General features: G+C 40.2%; 2 protein-coding genes across 2 annotated transcripts; both read right to left on the bottom strand.

Moving 5' to 3' along the window:
• LOC115594286 (bryoporin-like) lies at positions 1-2,840 on the bottom strand. The gene is made up of 3 exons (XM_030438265.1): positions 2,437-2,840; positions 1,491-1,610; positions 1-1,394 (listed from the first exon to the last, which is right to left on the bottom strand). Exons 1-3 carry the CDS (start codon positions 2,475-2,477, stop codon positions 980-982), a joined length of 576 nt encoding a protein of 191 aa, XP_030294125.1. The 5' UTR covers positions 2,478-2,840; the 3' UTR covers positions 1-979.
• An 11,079-nt stretch (positions 2,841-13,919) lies between these two features.
• Positions 13,920-21,903, bottom strand: slc35f2 (solute carrier family 35 member F2). The gene is made up of 9 exons (XM_030438253.1): positions 21,744-21,903; positions 20,943-21,048; positions 19,519-19,691; positions 18,832-18,959; positions 17,995-18,154; positions 17,598-17,754; positions 15,707-15,759; positions 15,442-15,596; positions 13,920-14,318 (listed from the first exon to the last, which is right to left on the bottom strand). The coding sequence occupies exons 2-9, from the start codon at positions 21,029-21,031 to the stop codon at positions 14,124-14,126; spliced, it is 1,110 nt and encodes a 369-aa protein (XP_030294113.1). The 5' UTR covers positions 21,032-21,048; positions 21,744-21,903; the 3' UTR covers positions 13,920-14,123.
• Between the last annotated feature and the right edge of the window lie 1,443 nt (positions 21,904-23,346).

Here is a 23,346-nt window from a genome sequence, read left to right as displayed (position 1 = left end):
TTAATTCAGATTCAGACAGCTTTATTGATCCCAAAGAGAGCACTTCATTTACAGCTTACCCAATCCAAAATCACTTAAGCAACATGTTACATGTCACAAGTACAGATCAACAAACAAACACAGGTCCGTGAAGGACAGCAAGATTAAGAGCTATGGTAAAAGAATAAGCAATACAATAATAACTAAATACACAGTTGAGACATCGAAAATCATGCAAAAGGCACAGTCATTAAAAAATGTCATTTAAAGTGATGATAGAAGAAGGAATGAAAGATTTGGAGCATCTATTAGTTCTCCTCGAAGGTACACAATAACTGTGAACGCACAAGACAAAACATGTTCATCTTAATTTTCAACCAGTTTCTGCTGAATGTTTGTAGGTCAGTTTAACCATTTACATTCTCACCTATTCAACAATGAACATACAGGCTTTCTCTATCTTTCCCTGTCGCACTCACACAAACAGTTATTACACTCAGGTATGATTGTAAATATGAACTTTTTCATGTTAGTAAGGTATTTGCTAATGTATTGTTGTCTCAAAGTATAAAAAGTTGGAAGGTAAGTGCATCAACTCACATCAGTTCACTGGCCTGCAGAGAGGAAGTGAGACAGAAACTAGCTGGAAATTAAAATCTCATGATCAACAGAGTTGGAAAGTGAAAAAGCTATTTATAAATGATTTTTGGAAAATGGAGGAAATATATTCATAAAGTAATAGTTTGAGTAACGTTCAATACATTTTGAGAGAATTATTGTGATAATTGGGGGTGATTTTAAAAAACATAATCATGAAATTTGCTGACCTGTAAAACAAAGTGACACCACCTTTTATGACTAATTCTTAATGCTCCAAACTAATTTCATTCATCATAGGCATGCCAAAATGTTTAAGAGGAAAATTGTTAGAAATGCACAAATTGTGCAGTTGTGAGTCTGCAGCAGAATCTACATTTTATCACCTCTCAGTTCTCCTACTTCAGTTGTCTCTCACTTCTAAGCTCAGGATAGGTTGATAGGAGATTGACATCGATGCCGTGATGGCAACTGGACCATTCATGCGTTCAATTCCATTGCCTGCTATTTCTCTGGTAAACATGTTGCCTGTGTTGTTATACATCTGGTAATAAAGATCATAATCACATGCTCTGCTCTTTTCAAAGACTCCCACTGCGTACCAGCTGGAGTATAGGTTGAAATCAAAGGGCACAGAGAACATGACAGCTATTCTTCCAGCAGTCTGTCCTTTAGATTTGTTGTAGAGATCGTAGGTGAAGACACCAACAGCTCCTCGAGCAGTGCCACCAGTCTTGGAGAACAGAGCCCTCCCAGATGAAGATGGCTTAATCTTAAGTGGCAAAGGTGTGGCACAGAACCCACTGACGAGGTGAACACTGGAAAACGAAATGACAACGAAAGTAGAAATGCATTACTTAATTATTTGTGTGGAACATATCTTTCAGTGAAAGAAAGAAAAAAACTGCACTTACCCAACATAACGGAGGGTGTAGCGAGAGCTTTTATTTTTAATCTGAATGGAGCATTGACGGTGCGTTAGAGACTGTGCACACGGGTCTTCTGTGGGTGTTTTTTTTGTGCAACAAGTAAAACTGTTTAGACAGACAAGCACAAGAAAAACCCTTCAGTAGTGTTGAGTGAGAAAATATGAAAATATAAGTGTAAGTCACATTTGATCTAGAAAGATGTGTATCATGTCTGTATGTTCAGTCATGAAAAGTCATGCAAAGCCTCTGACTGGAGGAATGTGAGGAGAGTGGTGTGGACAGCGGAGAAGATCATTGGGACCTCTCTCCCCTCCAGTCAGGACATTACTCCCAAGTGCAGCATGTCCCCAGCTGGAAATATTATCAGAGACTTCTCCCACCACCATGACCACTGTTTCCCATGCTGGCCTCTGGAAAGAGGTTCTGCAGCATTCGGTGTAGGACCACAAGGCTCTGTAACAGCTTTTTCCCCGATGTCACCAGACTGCTGAACTCTAAGTAACTGTCGTTTATTCTGGATACTTCCTCAAATATTTGCACTACCTAATTCAACAATTTGCACTTTCAGTATGTTTCTGTGTTTGTTATTCATTATTCTAACTGTGGTATTCTTTTGATATTCTTTCATATTTTAATCCTATGCTGAGCCCCTGAGACAAAATTTCGTTCTGTGTTTACTTGTTGCTCACTGAATGACAATAAAGTCTGTCTAAATCTTTGACTCTGAGAGCGTGAGCAAATGCTGATGCAACTAATCTAAAGTACCTTAAAGGAACAGTTCTGAGAGAAACAGTCTGAAACAGTCAACTATCCACATGTTGAGAGACACACCCTTACCTCAGCTGATGAATAATGTGTCCAGCTCTGTGCTGTCAGGATTCAAGATTCAGTAAACTTTTTTATTTCCCATCACATAGTGTCAAACACTTACCATTGAATAGGGCAACAATAAATAGAATAGTGCGCACCCATCCTCAGTGAAGAAAGGTCCCGTTTTTCAGATGCTGAGAGGCAAAAGTTGGATTTCTCTCTGAGCGCTGTGTGTTTATGTGCTGCAGTCGGACAGTTCTGAGTAGAGGTAGGCGGATCGATCCAAATAACAATAATATCGATTCCAACGTTGGTATTGATACTGATTACTGATTAGTTTCTCTCCTCTATGCGCTGCAGGGGGTTTCACCAAAGTGGCGATATGACAGTCTGTGTCCGCTGCTCCTCACAGCCAGGGCCGTAACCAGGATTTTAGAAATACTGAGGTCATAGTTGCGGACGTCCAATTATAAGCAAAGTTTCAGTGGGCGGGTCCATAAGGAAATGTGTATTTGTAACTGACACTATGTGAGTGTGTGTTGACCAACCTTCGACAGGGCAGGGAGAGCAGAGTACAGTACAGATGTGGAGATATGAAGGCAGTCAGAGCCAGTAGATGGGGGCAGGCAGCCAGTCACCATGCATGTAGACTAACTGAAATTGTATGACTGTTGATTATTGACAGTACACTGATTCCAATGAACATAAATGTCCTAATAAAGTTTAGATTAGATAAAGTTATCTAGCCTAGATGTAACAGGGCATAATGCAAGACAAGATTCCACTTGTCTCTCCTGCCAAGAAGGAATTAAACAAAAGAATATACACCTCCTTAATATCAACTTTAAAGTCTGTGTAAACCAAAATCAGCCATTTTCTTCTAAACACATCAAACAGGTCATAAATGTGTTTACTTAAAACATGTAAAAGCCATTCGGCCATGTAGAATTTAATTTTGGAGCTAGGCTCACAAACAGTTTTTCAACATTTCTGTGTTCAGGATTTAATGGGCGGGTCAGAAATCATGCAAATCATATGGCCGCGTTACGTAACGCGGCCATATGATTTGCATAAACCCCGCCCTGCTGTGGAAGTGCTATAAATACGTTCAGCGCGTCGGCTTCAGCGGTTCTCCCACTCGCTCTCCAGTCTCGGATAGCATTGCTTACAATAGTTTGCAGCTAGCTAACCAGCCAACCAGTCAGATAACCAGTCATGTCTCCTCCACATCCTCTGCATCTTTCCTGGATGCCACAGTGTGCAGGGTGACGGCGCTGTTATCTTATTTAAGTTTCCTTCGGATGACAACGTAAGGAAACGGGGGAGTCCGTTGACGCTGGTCAACTCCGTCCCCGGCTTGCATCCTCTCCTCCCGCCGACGAGGAGATGTGGCCGCTGCTGACCGCCGTTGACACTCTCCGTCCCGCTGACGGCGGGTCCCACCGGCATAATGTGGCCGCCGCCGCCACCACCGCAGCTGCAGCCGACCCACTCCATCCCGCTGACGGCGGGTCCCACCGGCGGTATGTGGCGGTAGTATCAGGGCCGCACTCGCTCTCCAGTCTCGGATAGCATTGCTTACAATAGTTTGCAGCTAGCTAACCAGCCAACCAGTCAGCTAACCAGTCATGTCTCATCATCATCCAAGGTTCTCAACAAACTTCAGTACATTCAAAACTCAGCTGCCCGCCTCCTTACCCACACCCGCTCCCACGAACACATCACCCCTGTTCTACAACACTTACACTGGCTCCCTATCCCATATCGAATCAACTTCAAGCTCCTCCTCCTCACCCACAAAGCCCTACATAACCAGGCCCCTTCCTACCTCACAGACTTGCTCCACCACCACACTCCAACCCGCAACCTCCGATCATCCGACGCTAACCTCCTCTCACACCCGCTCAGGACCAAGCACCGCACCTGGGGCGACAGAGCCTTTTCCATAGCCGCCCCCTCCCTCTGGAACGCCCTCCCCAAACACATCCGTGACTGTTCTAACCCATCCGCCTTCAAATCATTACTCAAGACCCACCTTTTTAAATCTGCTTTTAACCTGCAATAATAGCTATCTTCTTGTGCCCCCCATCAATCATTTTTTTTGTAATCACAAACACACACAGTTACTTGCATATTGTTTGTTTGTCCTTACATGTACTTTTTATTTATTTCTCTATGTATTTTTCCTCTGTTTTTGGTTTTATGTAAAGCGTCTTTGAGAGCTGTAAAAGCGCTGTACAAATAAAATGTATTATTATTATTATTATTATTATTATTGGTGAGCCGTCCCAGTGTGAACGGATAATCCGGAGGCGCGGAGCGAGGGCGTGTCGGTCTGACAGTCTGATAACTGCACAGGTCCTTCACTCAACTAAATACAGAGAAATGTCCCACAAAGCAACGTTACATGACCGAACAAAAGTAACGTAGTAACTATAACTGTCTTTAGCAACTTCTATGAGGAAAACAAATCCCACAGCTGTATGTGGAGAAGCGTCTGTCCTCCTGTCCGTCCCCTCCCTGTCCTCCCGACTCTTCCTCACATTTCTGCTCACAAAACAGCGTCTGTCACGCTTGTCACAAGAGTGTTTAACTCACCGAGTGTTTGACGAAAATAAATCACCGCGACCGCCAGCCCTCCTGACCGAGACTACAGGAAACTGTCCCCCAGAAAACAGCCTCCGTCCCCTATATTTACGACAGGGTAATCCACTCTGTAACCCATGGTGATGATCAGACAGAGGAGCAAGTGGTTTCTGTACATAATAAAGTTATTTGTCGGCAGTTATCACCTTCTCTTTTTTTTCCACTGAGAAAAAATACAGAGGACATGACCTCGGTGTCCTCAATGGTAGTTACGGCCCTGCTCACAGCGCGCAAGCCAGCAGCATGCAAGCAGCACAGAGACCAAGAGTGGCAGAGAAGAAGAGGAGCGCTGTGTGGTTGTATTCTGAAGCCGAAAATGACACAACGGTGATATGTAACAGTTGTAAGAAGGAAGTAAAATACAGTGGTAACACCACAAATGTGTTCAAGCACATGACAAATCATGCGAAAGAAAATGAGGAACTAAAGAAACGGAGAGAGGAGGTGAGAAATCCCCCCCCCCCAATATTTCTTTGAACTCAAGCAAATGTGTTTTATTTTTGTGTTGTATTTCCTCAACAAGACAAAACGTGATCAGGTTGGCTGATAATATTCTTTGCCTTCATTTTCACTTGATTCTCTCAGAGCAAACAGAACTATCTTTGTATGGCCCCAGTGATCTTGGAGCAGACCTTAACAATGCTGTGCAGGCTGTTCTTGTCCAGAAATGATACAAATGCCTGTGAAGGACAAAACCCACATCAAGACTGACTTGAAAGATTCATTGGATGTTTGAGATTGAAACTGAAGTGATAACACAGTTTACATTATCACATAAAGCAGGACAGAAATAATTACAGCTGAAATTACAGCACATGCTCTACTGCAATTAGTGCACATTCTATAAAACAGAAGCAGCAGAGTGATATTGTAGAGTAATACAGACATCCTTAACCTTTATAGTAACATAACAGGTCCAGTAATTTAATGGCAAGTATATGGAGCTAAATCGGGGTCAAATGTTTTGTACTTGGAAAAAGTAAAATTTGAAACTGAAATTTCAAGTTTAATAAAAATAAAAAGTTTTTTCATGTTAAAAATAATTATGATCTGGGACAAACTGGCAAGAATTTATCAGGGGATGGATCCGACTTGCCCTAGATGCAAACAGGTGCCAGCCAACATAAGTCATATGTTCTGGCTCTGTCCCAGGCTGAAAGAGTTCTGGCTCAAAATTTTTGGAACTTTCTCATCCATTTACAACAAAGATATAGAGCCCGGTCCTCTGACAGCCATATTTTTGGTGTGGCACCAGGGGAAGCACAACTAACGAGTGCTCAAGGGAAAGCAATAGCATTCTCTTCATTGTTGGCCAGGTGATTGATCTTATTTAATTGGATAAAGGCAACACCGCCATCTCATGAACGGTGGGTAGAGGAGGTGATGGCACACCTTAAATTAGAGCATCTCAGATTTACACTAAGAGATACTTTAAGGTTTGGCAGCCTTTTATTTCTTATTTTGAACATGAGTTTTCATCTGTCCCCCCCCCCCCCCCCCTTTATTTTATTGTCATCTTTATGTATCTATTTATTTTTTAAACCAAGAGTGGACCACATAGGTGGGGAGTATGTCTGATGTCTGGTAGTAGTATGATCTGTCTTGTTATTGTTTTGTCTGTAGTTTAGACCTGTATTTGTGATGTATGTTTCAAGTCCTACTGTCTTTTTGCGAATGGGATGTTTGCTGTTTGAATATGAAAAAAAATCAGTAAAAACACTTTGATAATTATTAGAAATAACTATGATCAACTCTGGTAATTCTTTTGAATAAATCATTTATTTTCATTTTTCACTTTCATATGTTTTGATATTTGGGATCCTATTTCTTTCAGTTGCATGTTTTATCTTTTCAGATTCAGATCTTAGTTTTTTTTACAGTTTCAAATCTTTTTTTTACAGTTTAAACTCTTTTTTCAGTTTCAGATCTTGCTTTTTCAGTTTCAGAGTTTTGACCCTGATCCAGCGTGGGGGGCGTGGCATCAACTGAGAGGGGCGTGGCATCATGACAGACAGCTCAACCAAAAGGCTACAGACCTCCCCCTGTCATGTTGCCTTCAGGCAACGTAGGATCTAAAACGATTCGGCTACGCCACATGAAACTGCTGTCGTTGACAACCTTCCATTTGCACACCATGCACGAATATCCTGCACGGCTAAAAGTGTTTTAATTTCCAAGGCTGTTTAGATGTGAGATGTGGAAGCTGTTTTAGGCAGTACTGGGGACCAGTTGTAGTACAGGAGCGACAAAATTACGCCAGATTGTGCACACAGGCACCCACACTTTAAGTACTAAAATGTCCGATTTCCTCGTAGCACTGTGAATGCCTCGCAGTGTCCGCTGGCAATGGCGTCCAGTTCTGCTGGCTCACCTGCTGGACCCAGCACACAAGTGAGAAAAGTAAGGTTGGGAAATCGTGATAAATATCAAAATGAGAGGTCGTTTTGTAACAACATACCAATGCTCAACCTCTATGACAATTCACCACTTAAAAGATGTCAGAAACATTGTATGTTGTTACAAAACGACCTCTCATTTTGATATTTATCACAATTTCCCAACGGTTGGGTCCTGTGTGCTGGGTCCTGTGCCCAAGGGCCCAAGATTGAACTTTTTGGCATTAATTCTAAGCGGTATGTGTGGAGAAAAGCAGGCACTGCTCATCACCTGCCCAATACAATCCCAACAGTGAAACATGGTGGTGGCAACATCATGCTATGGGGGTGTTTTTCAGCTGCAGGAACAGGACAACTGGTTGCAATTGAAGGAAAGATGATTGCGGCCAAGTACAGAGATATCCTGGAAGAAAACCTCTTCCAGAGTGCTCAGGACCTCCGATTGGGCCGAAGGTTCACCTTCCAACAAGACAATGACCCTAAGCACACAGCTAAAATAACAAAGGAGTGGCTTTGGAACAACTCTGTGACCATTCTTGACTGGCCCAGCCAGAGCCCTGAGGGGTGTACTGCGAAGCCAGTTTAGTTGGTTAGCGAGGTATGTTGAGTCTAAAGCCAGGCTTCCCTGTACTCCGAAGGTGGCTCTCTTTTAACCCGGCTAGATCACCATGGTAACTTATGCTTAGCTCATAACCTGGTCCCGACCAGGTTATGTTCAGAGTTTATACTCTATAAAAGCGCTGCTGTTTCACTGTGTAACTTATTCGGAGATGGCGTCACCATTCATTGAGAACCCGGTGGACCTGGGAGCAAGAATAATTCGGGCAGCACTACGACGTGAGCGGCTTCTTCGAGATCGTGCAGATCTGCTGGCATTTCCTGATGAAATTCTCTATGAGCGATATAGATTGTCAGCCGAGGGAATACGGTACATTTGCTCACTTATCGAGCCGAGTGTCAGGAATGCCACTCGAAGAAGCTGTGTGCTCTCTGTCGGGCAAACTGTTTGTGTAGCCCTTCGTTTTTTTGCCACGGGAACCTACTTACATTCAGTTGGTGATGCAGAAAATCTGAGCAAGATGACAAAATGATGGGGCAGCTTGGCTACATACCACTTTGAATGATGTTTTTGTATTTGGCTCTAACTTGCTGCCATGTCCGACTGCTGCTTCCACATCTTAATAAAATGCAATATGAAATATTAATTATCCAACCCAGTATTTATTTGTCACAGATAATGAGTAAAGTTAATTATTTCTTTGATGTGGCCATGAATAAACTGATGAACTGATCAATGTTTCACCCGTTGTAGGGCAGTGTACGCACAAACACAAATCTTACAGGCTTGAGCTATTTTCACTGTCAAAAAGGTATTTATTGTCATTGTACAGGGACAGTAGCTACATTTGCTTGTTCATCCTGACACAGTAATACAAAAAAAAAAAAAAAACACTGAACATTTATAGCCTACGCACACTCAGCCTCGCTTTCAATAAAACACACACGCGCATTCTATAACTGAGATCAGTAAAATGTGAAAACAATATAGACATCATTCAAAAATGAAAAAAGATAGTTGTTGCTTCAGTTTATTTATTTTTTAAATGAATGAGGGTTAATATGTAAAAGTTGCACAATGTTGAGCTTTCAGAAATTAAAACACTAAGGGCTTAATATAATATTGATCATAATATTAATCATTGTTAACCTACGCATTTACACGGTCAGCACTTTTCTGCCAGCAGCCCTCCCTCGCTCTATTGGCGGCGACAGTGTTACTTTTATGGTTTCTTTGAATTCTTCATAGCCTTGCATAATAAGAATCTGCTCATCTTGAGTAAAATATGTGGCCCGGGATCGATCCATTTTCGCACGGAAGTAGAATAATATGACGTCAAACGCCCCTTTTATGTGAACGCGCACAGAGCAGAAAGCAGAAAACCGGACATGACAAATTAAGTTGATAACCACCGTCGCAGTACCGTTTAAAGGAGAACTTTGGTCGATTTAAACATGCAGCTTCATTGCTCAAGCTACCCTCGACTTGCCAGTACCGAAGACGCGAAAACATTTGGTCCAGCCATTACAGAGCTCCGTGAACGGAGACTTAACATTGAACGCTAACAGCATGGGGTCAGAACTTTACACTGTGTTTTAAGCGTCTTAACATGCTCCACATCTCACACCAAAAGTTATGCAACATCAGCAGACACCTTAGCACACAGCACTGTAGCGTGTATGACTCAAACTGAATAAAAAAGTAGTTAAAATAGTGTGTTTGTGCAAGCAGCTACTTACCTGTTTGTTGACATCCGCGTCTTCCGGTAGCTAGACCAAACTAGTATATCCACCGAGTGTGCACTTAACAGGCTTAACAGGCTATTGTAAGGCTCATGGCTCATGACAGGCTGTAACATGGACATGTACATTATGAACAGAAACACGAAAATGCTCGAATACGTTTCCGTCTCCGCCACGCGCACGCTCGACGGATTGACTAGTTTGGTCTAGCTACCAGAAGACGCGGATGTCAACAAACAGGTAAGTAGCTGCTTGCACAAACACACTATTTTAACTATTTTTTTATTCATTTTGAGTCATACACGCTACAGTGCTGTGTTGTAAGGTGTCTGCTGATGTTGCATAACTTTTGGTGTGAGATGTGGAGCATGTTAAGACGCTTAAAACACAGTGTAAAGTTCTGACCCCATGCTGTTAGCGTTCAATGCTAAATCTGCGTTCACGGAGCTCTGTAATGGTTGGACCAAATGTGTTCGCGTCTTCGGTACTGGCAAGTCAAGGGTAGCTTGAGCAATGAAGCTGCATGTTTAAATCGACCGAAGTTCTCCTTTAACTCTGTTTGGGTACTTGGGGCTTTGTTGAGCTGCATCATGAGCACAAAGCCTGGCTATGTTGAGCCCCCTTTGCAGTACAGGCCTCTGACCTAAACCCAATTGAGCATCTCTGGAGAGACCTGAAAATGGCTGTCCACCAACGTTCACCAACCAACCTGACAGAACTGGAGAGGATCTGCAAGGAAGAATGGCAAAGGATCCCCAAATCCAGGTGTGACAAACTTGTTGCGTCATTCCCAAGAAGACTCGTGGCTGTACTAGCTCAAAAGGGTGCTTCTACTCAATACTGAGCAAAAGGTCCGAATACTTACGACCATGTGATATTTCAGTTTTTCTTTTTTAATACATTTGCAAAATTTTCCAAATTTTTTTTTTTTTTTTTCTGTCAAGATGGGGTGCTGAGTGTATATTAATGAGAAATAAAATTAACTTTTTTGATTTTAGCAAATGGCTGCAATGAAATAAAGAGTGAAAAATTTAAAGGGGTCTGAATACTTTCCGTACCCACTGTATATGTCATCACCTCTCAGTTCTCTTACTTCAGTTGTCTCTCACTTCTAAGCTCAGGATAGGTTGCCAGTAGTCTGTCATCGATGCTGTGATGGCAACTGGACCGCTCTTGTGACCAATTTCACCTGTGGTGTAGTACGTATGCTTATAAAGATCATAATCACATGCTATGCTCTTATCAAAGACTCCCACTGCGTACAAGTTGGAGTATAGGTTAAAATTAAAGGGCACATAAAACATGACAGCTATTCTTCCAGCGGTCTGTCCTTTAGATTTGTTGTAGAGATCGTAGGTGAAGACACCAACAGCTCCTCGAACAGTGCCGCCAGTCTTGGAGAACAGAGCATTTCCAGATGAAGATGACTTAATCTCTTGTGGCAAAGGTAAGGCACAGAACCCACTGTAGATGTAAACACTAGAAAAAGTAGAAAAGTATTAATACATTCTATGTATGGAAAATGTATTTCAGTAAAAGAAAGGGGGAAAAAATGCAGTTACCCGACATCAGTCATTATTTCTCCGTCAACATAAACATCAGCAAAAAACACTCTGCAAATAATAACTGAAAAAAATACTATTTGCCACAAAACCTGTTTTTTTTTTATGAAAAAGTGCTATATACATAACTGCTAACTATATACATATATGTACTACATTTTTTGTTCTTTTTTAAAAAAGTGTTTTTTGCCGTCTAAACCCCATTTGGACATGATAAACATCACATCTTATTTCTCTCATCTGTGTATATGTGTTGCTGCTAATCTTCCTCTCTTTGCCTCAGATCATTTAGGTGTGTTTGAAGTAAAGTGGAAAACAGGTTGGGCCTCCTGATTAGTCCTCTCATAGTCTGGATTGGACCAGAGAAATGACAGCAGCTTTCTTAAACCCCAGCTGATGACCCTCCTTACCCACTTCTCCTTCCCTGAATTGGACAGTTTGGTGTGGTGAAGAGCTTGTGAAGAGTATTCTGTATTTTGTAAATAATAGCCTGCAAATAGTTAATGGTAGCAGATAGGAGAGAGAAGCCTTTTTATTTGCCTTTATCTTTTTCGCCTGTTTATTGGTGAGGAGATCAGGTGAGTTGTTTGTCAATTATATACATTTATTTATATATATATATATATATATATATATATATATATATATATATATATATATATATATATATACATATATATATGTATATATATTTAGTGAAGTTTAGGGCTGGTTAGCACTTTTGTTGTTTTGGGCACTGCTCACTCTCGAAGCCAAATTAACAGCATGCTGAATGTGTTCTGGTTTCCCCTGGACTGGGGCCTAACATCTAAGTATGGAATGGTCATTTAACTAGAAGCTGTCTCCTATGTCATTTCCAAGAAATTGTCAGGCTGTCCAGCAGCTTGAAAGTAAAAATGAAACTACTGAATCCACAGGAGTGACCGCATCAGCTGCTGTGGTCGGAATGGAGCCAACATTTTTGCCTTTTGAGAATGTTGGCTGTGGGCACTGGGGACTTCTCAACACTCGTTTTATTTTAAGATGTCTATGAGCTGTTATAGTTCAACCAAAGACACATTTCCTCTCTTAACTTCTCACATGGTATAATGTGAATAACTGTGTGGCTTTTCCAAAAACAAAACATAGCTAGTTTATGTTAGCAAACTGGAACATTTCAGAGAACGAGGCATTCATAAAATGATTTACAGGAAGGATATTAACAATAATCAAATTTTAACTTGAAAACACTCCTCATACTGGAGTAAGAGAAGCAGCTTACACCTCTGTGCCACTATCTGAAGATCCTTGTTCTGCCTGTACTGAATAAATAGCCAAAAATACTTAGTTGTATCTCATGTAGAATCATTATATTTCACATTTTAAACTCATCAGATATGTACATTTACCCTGATTAAACTGGAGCATAGTTCCTGTAATAGATATGTTCAAAAGTACAATCTGTAGGAATTTGCCCCGTTAGGTGACCTGTAATGCTGGCTGTTGTAAGCTTGTTAGCCATGCTATTAACAGTCATATTATTCTTACATATTGGACCTTTAATGCAGCACTGAAGCAGGGTGCATTGTACTTATTATTTATGCAAAAAGAAAAAACACAGTCGAAGTGCAAAGTTAGTGAGAAATGATGTAAAACCAAAGCAATATAAAATTAATTTAATAGTAAAAAAGTCAAACTGCTTCATGTTAACATGATTGACATTTGGCAATACAAGGCGAAGAAAGCCGTGAGATATACAAAATATCCGTCTTATTACCAAATAAGAAACTGACAGCAACAACTGATAAAAGAAACTTTGTGATTGGCCTGTGTTAAAAAAAATAATTAAATACAATGACATGATACAGTGGTCAAAAAAGGATTGCTGTTGTAGTTTTGTAACGGACTGACAAGTAACTGATCAGTTATCATACAAAATAAATAGTTCCAGTGGTGCATTTTCTGTGCTTAAAGGGATATTTTAATCCACGGTCTAACACACCGTGAAACTGTGTTTGACTCCCTCTTGAGAGATAAAGTTTGCAGACCGCTAGCTAACGTAGTTTTAGCATCCTCAGAAACGACCGAACGACAACAATACATTGCAGTAAATGGGTCCAAATATAAACCGCCATCAAAAAGCCACAAATAATGCTCAGAACAGCACAAAACTTCAGCAACATTAGAAACAGGGTCCCAGCACATATTTCGAGGCATCATACATTTGATATAGTTGTCGTATTTGTCGGAATAGATAAACAAATCTCACCACCCGAGAAGTTTTCCTTGTTGTGGGGAAGCCCTGAGTCGATTCCCGCAGTAATGATCATCATTGAGCTGCGGAACTCTACTGCACTCGGTATTCAACTCACAGGGCTTCCCCACAACGAGGAAGGCTTCTCGGGTGGTGAGATTTGTTTATCTCTTTCGACAAATCTGGCAATGATATCAAATGTTTGATGCCTCGAAATATGTGCTGGGACCCTATTTCTAATGTTGCTGAAGTTTGGTGCTGTTCTGAGCATTATTTGTGGCTTTTTGATGGCGGTTTTATATTTGGACCCATTTACTGCAATGTATTGTTGTTGTGCGGTCGTTCCTGAGGATGCTAAAACTACGTTAGCTAGCGGTCTGCAAACTTTATCTCTCGAGAGGGAGTCAAACACAGTTTCACGGTGTGTTAGACCATGGATTAAACTCACACCGGAATATCCCTTTAACACAACAGGACAAGTGTAGTAACAGGTATTTGATGACGTAACAAAAAGGAATGATCAAACTGCCAATCACCACTACAAGATGTCATACAAGTGCATTTTTAAATACTAAAACAATAAAAACTTTCAAAGTACAAGAAAATGTGTACTTGTGTTACAATAAAACCTCTCTGACAACAGAGACGTTCTCTCTTCAGTCAGTTTCAGTCACAGTGAGATGACAGCGGTCTCTCTGTCTGCTGACAGCAGGTGGTCCGAGGAGCTCTCAGCGGTACGCTCACCAGACGCTTCAGCTGGGTCATCCTCACCAGAGTCCGGTAAAGCAGAGTATGTTGGAACGGCGTTAAACATGACGAAACCCAACGTGATGACGACAAACGAGATGATGTACAGCGTGGAAAACTGAGGGGGAGACACGAGACAGAGATGTTGGGAACATATTCAGGAAGAAGATTGTGTTCAAAGTTTTCCAACAATGGATTTTGACAGTGTACTGTTTTGGATGGACTGCTTTTCATTCCTTTGTGATCTTTCTGGATTAAAGTCATGGTTAAAATTAGAGCTGCAACAATCAGTTGATTGAAAAAAATAATAATTACCAACTATTTTGATAATTGCCAATGTCAGTCATTATTCAAACTAAAATGTCAAACATTTGCTGGTTCCAGCTTGTTAAATGGGAAGATTTGCTGCTTTTCTTTGTCATTTATGACAGTGAATGAAGAGTCTTTTGGTTTTGGATTACTGGTTGAACAAAAGAAGCATTCTGAAGATGTCATTCTGGGCTCTGGGAAATTGTGATGAGCATTTTTCTCTTTCTTTTATTTTTAGACAACACAATAATAATAAAATAATGAGCAGATTCATTGATAATAAAGATAATAGTTGCAGCCAGGCCATCACACCAAAATCTTTCTCCTACAGCAAAGACAGAAAAAATAGTCACAATATAAAACAAAACATTCTCACAAGTATGAAACAGAGGCCAAGTAAACAGCAGGCATTTATTTAGTTACAGTGGGCCCACTTAGCATCCCTCTGGCAGGGGTGGTTAGCTGGCTCTCCCCGCTCTGAAACCACTGCTAATGGCATATACACTTTCCTTTCATAACAAACAAACTAAAGACTAGACTAGAAAAAGTGTCTCAGTGTTTTTTCCCAAAGCCCAAGATAACTTCCTTAAATGTCTTGTTTTGTTCACAACCCAAAGATATTCAGTTTACTGTCACAGAGGAGGAAAGACAGCAGAACATAATCACATTCAAGAAGCTGGAATCAGAATTTGCGATCACACCGGTTTAATTAATTTACTAGTTGACAACTAATCTTCCACAGCACCTTCATCAACTATCACTTATATCACTACCTGCTGCTGAAAATGAAAAGAAAATCAAGAACATGTTTGTTTTTCTGGAACTTCTTATTTCCAGGATTGTTTTAAGAATGCATTTCCCCTGTAACACACATTACATAACATTTACAGTTTCCACGGCAACAAAGGGATTAAACACCATGATGTGCTCACCATGTATTTGAAGAGGAAGATGCCACAGAAGAGGCTGAAGAGGTCGGCGGTGAGCAGAGAGAGGTTGACCGCAGTGGCGCTGGTCATCTTCACCACCACAGGCATGAAGCTGTACAGTGCAAACATACACAGGACGTAGACCGCAAACAGCATGGCTGCAGAACATGAGGAATGGAAGAAATTTCAATCAAACAAATTTTGTTTATGTCAGTAATTATTCTGTACCACTGATGTCGTCAAATACTCAGGAAGAACTTTAACTTACAAATGTGGAAGTCCCACTTTATCGCTGCTACTGCACGAGTCTCCAGAACAGCTCTGCAATACCAAGCAAAATAGTTAGCATTCTGAGGAAAGCGCTTTGTTTTACACTAAAAAAAGGAAAAACAACAAATATTCAACCCAAACAAAAAGGTACTGCTGCATGAAGTTCTATGTGTACTTTTGTAGTATAGTGGTGTATTTGGGTAGTTGGATCGATAGAGACACTATCCAGTTCAGGTTTAGGTTTTTTGTACATTGATTGACTAATATGAAAAGCTGCAAAAAATTCCAGAATATAAGCCACTACTTTTTTTCCACGCTTTGAACCCTGCAGCCTATAATATGATGCGGCTAATCTATAGATTTTTACGGGCTAACGGCCTCCAGGGGGCGCTCTAGCAGGAAGCGCAAGAGCGAAACAGACAAGTGGAAGAGATAATGCGCCGAGGAAGACGCTAGTTTGTGTTTTGAACAGTCATTTTGCGCATCATGCACACACCCTAATCATGGAAAACACATGAAGAAATGCATATGATGCAGCTTTTAAGTTAAAGGCAATCGATCTGGCTGTCAAAGAAGGAAATAGAGCTGCTGCACGTAAGCTTGAGAGACGTTTGAGACGGCAGCATGAAGAACTGACTCAATGCAAAAAGACGACAAAAGCTTTCAGAGGTAATTAAAGCAGATGGCCGAACTTAAAAACGTTCTTGAAGACTGGGTGAACACGCAGAGAGCAGACGTGGACACCTGCGGCTTATAGTCAGGTGCGGCCTATATATGTACACTTTTTTTTTTTACTTAAAAATGAGGTGGTGCGGCTTATATTCAGGTGCGTTCTATAGTCCGGAATTTATGGTATGTACAGGAGATGAAACCTGAAAGGATTCTTTAGGTTAAGCAACTTTTTGGCACCTAGATTTTTGTCATTTTTTTGTCAGTTTGACAGTTATTTATCTGGTAATACTAAATAAGACACTAATGTGACCTGCATGGTGATGCCAAAGACATCTGCAAAAGACTACTAAGTTTTATTTTGCTCAGCTGATCACAGTGACAAAAGTTCTCTTGAGAAAGACTTTACCCTTACTCAAACTGGAAACAAGACTAAAATATATTAATAACAAACAGTAAAGGACAGCAATATGTTGTTGCAGTATCTGGTTTTCCTCATCTGAAGAAGAGAAACAGGCATTTATTTTGTGTTGTTGTCACTAGAGCAGTGCAAGAATAATGTAATATTTCCCCATAAATATGGAATTCACGTACAATTGGTTTCATACTACAATTTCAGACATACTAAAATACTAAAACCTCCCATACTGTTTTAGTTTACAAAACAGCAAGTTGTTAAGGAATTTGGATGCAGCCAGTGGCTGAGTTTTGGCTAATGCTAGTAAAAAATGCTCAGATAACATCGAGCAGGACAGTAAAAAAAGCTCAGTTATCTCCAACAACAGCTTCTCCAATTATCTAATTAAAACAACAGAAATGTTTATGAAGATGTTGATGTCTCATCGTTCACGTAGGTTAATGGGACCTGGCTTTCAGGCTATAAAACACAATACACAGCTTTAAGATACATTTGATATTTGATGACACCAAATGTTTCCTCAGACATGTTGCCTCAGTCAACTTTGTATTTTGCATTGCTGTGACTCACAGTGACGTGTTACAGTGCTGATGTCGTACTCTCTCTGTCTTCCTTTCTATACTGAGCTATGGGTATCAAAATTTGGCACAGAATGATTTAATGTGAATCAGTACTTAGTTGTTCCTATGTAATTCCTTTGGTGCCCTTATAAGTACCAAGTTTGGTACCCAACCCTTCTTGTAACTCTACATAAAGATCCCAAGTTAAATATTTGATGGCAGTGGTGTATAGCATAACTCACAGCTGTATGCCACTGATGACAGTCCCGAAGAGGCCCATCATGCCCAGGAAGTCGACTCGGCTCAAGTTCTTCACTGTGTACTCTTGGCACACGTTGGATACAGCATAGAGGACGGCGCTGAGCAGGACCAGCCCGTCTCCCAGCACCACATCACTGGCTGCACAGAGACAGGCAAAGGGGCAGTTACAGACAGACACTGTGGGAGATAATGTTGATAATATTTTCTTACACTATAATTGCTTTACAGTCATTTTAGGTTATTGATAGACAGTTAATACAGCAAAAAATGTCTTAATATTTTCATCAATTAGAAACTGCTCAACGAGTCAGTGCTATAAACTGTGTTAGGTTTCACAACTGTACAGATACAGTGTAACTGATTAAAGAGTGTCCTTACTGGATCCCTGGTCTCTTCCAGCCAGAATGTCAGCACCCACCATGGCCCCCACCCCCAACAAACACACCATCACAGCTATGAAGTGGACCAGCTTGTAGCGAGTCTTCAGGAGGAACCAAGACAGAACCATCAGCACGGGGATCACAAAGCAGTCCAGCAGCTGAAACAAACAGTAACAACACAATGATACACTGGTATTACATGTACTGACCGATTGTGAATAACCATCTATTTGTGTATCGTATATATATTGATTCATGGCCTCTAATTCAAACAGGTTATCTTCTTTAAACATCCGGCTTCCTGCTCACATCCTGAACAAACGGCAAACAAATTGATAAGCAAATATTTGACTTTTTTTTTTTTTTACTTTCAAAAATGCAAATCATGAGTTTTCCAGTGTGTGGATTGCTCTTCTTTGTCTGCTAAGATAACAAACTAACTATTTAGCTCACAGCTTCAGCTCTAAAGCAAAAGCGAGATATATATATACCAGAATAAATCAGTGATATGTGATATACTATCACAAAAGACACAGCAAATAATCATCATTTGAGCAAACACCTGTGAATTTGGGGCATTTCTGTTTAAAGAAGAAAATCAGACGATTGTTTTCTTGATATTTGTTGATTATTTTTCTGTTAAAAAACAGCAGAAATTACTGTTTTATTGCTAAGATGTTATTTAAAAAAGTCAGTTTCTGGTCCTCATTTAATATGACAACTATGTAGTTGCTGAATTTTGGCTCAGTGGGGCAGAGTTGAGTACATCTTGATAAAGAGGTACTGAAAGAGTTTTTACTTTTGTTAAGAATGATAATGCTATTTTGTCCCTTACCTGTATACTTGTCAGGGTGGTAAACTGGTAGGCCTTTACAACGGCATAGTTTGCCTCGACATCTGCCACACCCATCACCAAATATTTCCACCACTTGGTTTTTAAAATCTGAAGGATGTTCCTGTCACCTGTGGAAACCAAAAAGGTTTACATCAGAGTAGAAAAAATTCAAAGCAACTTTGAGACATTCTTTGTGTCATTTTATGAAAAATTGCCATGAAATTTGAACCAGTTATAATTTAATTTACTATTGTGACATGTAAGATGTTGCTCCTGGTAATGAACCTTCTGAGAATTGTTTCGATCAACTCTAGAGATTTTTTTTTTTTTTTAAGATTTTTTTTTGGCATAGACACCTTTATTAAGCAATAGACAGATAGGAAATATGGGAGAGAGAGGGGGATGTGACATGCAGCAAACGGACCTCCAGCCGGAATCGAACCAGGGTCGGCTGCGTTTATGGCATGCGCTCTAACCACTCGACCACCTACGCGCCAACTCTAGAGATTTAATGCTTTTTCAGCTCATTGTGTTTGTGTCAATTTGACTGTTTTGGTAACTCTCAATGTATTTTTTGGTGCGACAGCAAGCATATGAAATAATCTGAATGTTAAAATTTGAAGGAAACCTTTATTTATCTCTGGGTTTTGACTCTCTGACAACATATGCAAGTGCAGTTTTCCTGACCTTTGCGGGTGCAGAGAATGGTCGTGTAGACGAGCAGCAGCAGGGCGTAGTTCAGGAAGCTCTGCAGCATGGGCGTCTCCACCCCAGCGTTGGCCAGGTACTGACAGCTCACTGCTGTCCCACAGATCAGCAGGGACAACACCTGCCCCATGACGATGGTCTTCAGCAGACGCCTGGAGAGTTATCAAAAGCATGGGTCAATGAGATGCAATCCAACACAACAGCACCCCCTGTTGACTCTTAAAGGTGCTGAGCCTGATTTACAAGTCAATCTACATTTCAGTGTTCATGAGCTCTCTTTAATGGCTCAAAGTCACAGGCATCTTCATGCAGTCCTACAGACATGGAGGAGCTTTCAGCAGACCCAGGCTGTCTGAGTATGTATGACTATGAAAACAGACCTTTCACGGGCAGCCTTCAACTGGCCGCAGGGGGTCGTAGTTGTTGTTATCTGAGGTTAAAGCCATAACACCGAGAGCATTCATTCTTTTTGCAGCAGAAAGCCAAGAGTCTGTACTGCCTTTTCACATTGTATAAATGTGATGACTTTAATATTTGAGTTATGTGCAGTGCAAAACATCACACAGTGGTGCCTGTGAGTGGTAGAACAGGGGCAGGTTGAAAGTTGTCAGGGATGAAGAGAAATAATAGTGCTGATCATAGTCCATTTTGCTGTTCTGACTAAAGTATATTTTGCAGTTCTGATTATAGTGTATTTGTGAGCATATTGAGCATTTGAGGAAAATACAGTAAAATCACAACATCACAATAGGCAAAAATACCATTTCTGAAGTAGATGAAAAAAAAACACCTTTATACTTTATAAAAATAAGCATATGTACATAGTTGTAGTTGTAGAGTGTAACAGAGTATTTTGTTTCTGCATTTAGAAACCTTTTGGATCGATATGTTTTGTGTTTTTATTTCATAAAAATATGCTGAAAAATATGTTGGATTTTTATATCCTTTTTAACTCATGACATAATTTCATTACTTTTATCATCTATCCATGCCTTATTGACCTACACAACCTTTTAGCTAAGGCTTTAAGTATTATAGGGATGTGAAGCATCATATGAAGATACTCTGAGAAAGCAAACATACCAATGTAGACAATGGCAGAACACATTTCTATTTGAGCTCAATGAATATAACTGAAAGTAATAAATACATGGTGTGTGTGTGTGTCTGGACCCTGTGCTGTCAGCCTTTGTCAGCAGACATCTCCCTCGCCAGATTGTGTTGATAATGATGGCTATGTTATGTTCAACAAAACCAGCTCACTGACACTGATGCAGCTGAACAAGATTCAGTCATGATTAATTGCATTATTCACACCTGTGTTTCCCGTCCTGTGACCTATCAAAATGTCTTCTGTTAAATTGTTGACCTGTCTTCTTCTAAACAGCCAGATCAGTGCTCACCATGTGAAGACATCCCTCAGGTTGTAACTGTACAAACCACAGGCAACCCTCCATTTCCCACACAGTCTCTCCTCCTCATGTCCTTCCATGTCTTTGACTGCTAAACCTAAAGAGAAAGAAAAAAATACAGATGAAAACCCTGGGAAGAAATTAAAGACTTAGTGTCTTTCGTGCTTACTGTCTTCATCAGACTACCCAAGCAGAACATGGTATTAAATCTCCACAGGAATGTGATGCGTCGTAAGAGACTGGCAGTATGATTCTCACCAGAATTATGGTCCCCAGGTTCTACCTGATTTGCCATTCAGTTCTGTCTTCACACAATATCAGTCCAAAAATCAAAAGAAAAGGCTTGTTTTAGGCTTTAAGTATATGAAGTGATATGAAGCGAGACCTCAAGCAAACTTCACCAGTCATGTGGTTTATTCGGCATACATTACAGCACTGTGCTTCCTAGTTCTCAACAGGTTTACATCAGAGGTATTGACGCTTCGGGATGAAAAGGTGAGCAAGTTTTGGGAATGTTTACCTATGATAAACCACACTAAGGACATCATATATATACCGAATTTGAATGTAGAGTATATCAATTCACATTATGGGTTTAAATACATTTAGACAAGTATTAACGACTGGCAAGACTCACAAAAAAACTGAGGTGTCACTTTTCAAATGCAGTTTGGTGTCCGCGCGGTTGACAGCGCCATTCACTGGGGCTTCCTTAAACTACAACAGGTAAATACAAGCGTAACCAATACAAGCACTATTCTAGTGAATTATAAATAATAGTTGTGTACATACGTGTTCTTCGTCAGTCATGGCAGGATTGGGGAAACTCTCCAGGTATGATAAACCTCTCTCTGTCAGTGCCGCACCACATTACAGTACACGCGGAGCAACTTCCCAGCCTGAGTGAATCAATCTAGCCTCGTGTTATCTAGGACCGCCCACTGTGCTCTGATTGGTCACATTAAAGCTAAGTGACGTCCGTACAGTGCAGTCAAACTTGCTCTGGTGCTGATGAGAATCTAGACAGATTTTACTCCCCAACAGAGGAACAATGTAAAGGTTTGAGTTCCTGTACATATAATATAATAATATATATAATATAATAGTGACAAGAAGTTTAATTTACATCAAGACAACACAGCTTGTCTATAAAAATACATATTTTTTAATTGTTTTGTAGTGAGGTCAAAATGTACATAATATTCCCTCTGAAATGGAAATGAAATGGTTCCTTCTCTCATGATGTCCTCTTGATTTTATTGTTGTAGAATATTTTGCCATTAACATTTAACTTAACACCACATTTTTTTAAGTAAGTCAGACCACATTTAGTCCAAAAACTGACATAGAAATATAATATATCAATATTATTTTCAACTTTCACTGGGCTACATTTTTCTACAAACATCAGTTCTGGGGCTCAGAAATACAGATGAACTGCCCTATCTAGTGAAAGCCTGATAACATGGGGTGCATCATTCTATGCTGTAATGGCAGTTTAAATGGGTTTTTAATTGTTCATAATATGTAAATGAAAAAAAATAAGAAAAACCTTTGTCAAAACGTATGCAATATTAATCAATACAGCCAAAACGATCCAAAAATGAAAGTTAAAAAACATAATGTGTATCAACAGTTGCTTGAAGGTTAAATATTGATACTGCCAGGCTACTTCAGGGTCCAAGTGATTAGATATATCCTACATAATTTAAAACGTAATCAGATCCATCTCAAAACCTTTATGGAATCTCCAAGAAGCTCTGAATGGAGATATATTCTGCTCATTTTCAGGTTCATGATTTTATTTTGGGTTATTACTAGAATAGGTTAACATGCTTTAAATCTCAAAAACACATCAGTTTTTTCATACTGTCTATAATTTCCACCTCTGTCTGAGAGGTTCTGTTTGAGCTCCTGTCCCTTTAAGGCCCCTCCTTCCTTAATATCCAGTCTGCTCTGATTAGTCAGTTCAAACATGCCTGACCCAGCACCACTAACAACAACAGAGCAGCTTTGCTGAAACAATTCTTAAGTGTCCATAAATTGTGCAAATGTGTGACATTGTAAGGTAGTGTGATGTAAAGAAGCCAAAGGCCTGAAGGTGGGACTACTGACGAGGCGTTTCAGAAGCAGTGATTTCTGTGGGATAGAACAACTTCTGTTGGTGCAGACTTTGGTCTTTTTAATTTTCAAGATCTTTTACATGCCCAAGAACCTATTTAAAAAACTGAAGGAAAGGGAAAACACATAAGCATGAAAAGTCTCCTTTAATATCCTCAAACGTATCCATATCTTAACCTTTAAAATCATCTATTATCTGCCATGAAGCCTCCTATGTTTTTCAAAACTGCCCTTTTTGTCTTTAAATGAAGGTCAAAATCCTTGTTGCTCATGT

Source organism: Sparus aurata, chromosome 13, assembly GCF_900880675.1.
Source record: "Sparus aurata chromosome 13, fSpaAur1.1, whole genome shotgun sequence".
Taxonomy (NCBI): Eukaryota; Metazoa; Chordata; class Actinopteri; order Spariformes; family Sparidae; genus Sparus; species Sparus aurata.
Note: the sequence above shows the minus strand (reverse complement) of the source record. Positions and strands in the feature narration are given on the sequence as shown.

Coding starts and splice junctions, on each gene's coding strand:
- LOC115594286 (XM_030438265.1), bottom strand. CDS start 2,477: ATGGGTGCGCACTATTCTATTTATTGTTGCCCTATTCAATG. Junction 1,611..2,436: donor TATTGTTGCCCTATTCAATG/GTAAGTGTTTGA, acceptor CTGTCTAAACAG/TTTTACTTGTTGCACAAAAA. Junction 1,395..1,490: donor TACACCCTCCGTTATGTTGG/GTAAGTGCAGTT, acceptor TTCGTTTTCCAG/TGTTCACCTCGTCAGTGGGT.
- slc35f2 (XM_030438253.1), bottom strand. CDS start 21,031: ATGGAAGGACATGAGGAGGAGAGACTGTGTGGGAAATGGAGGGTTGCC. Junction 18,155..18,831: donor CCACCCTGACAAGTATACAG/GTAAGGGACAAA, acceptor TGTTTGTTTCAG/CTGCTGGACTGCTTTGTGAT. Junction 17,755..17,994: donor TGGAAGAGACCAGGGATCCA/GTAAGGACACTC, acceptor GTCTCTGTGCAG/CCAGTGATGTGGTGCTGGGA.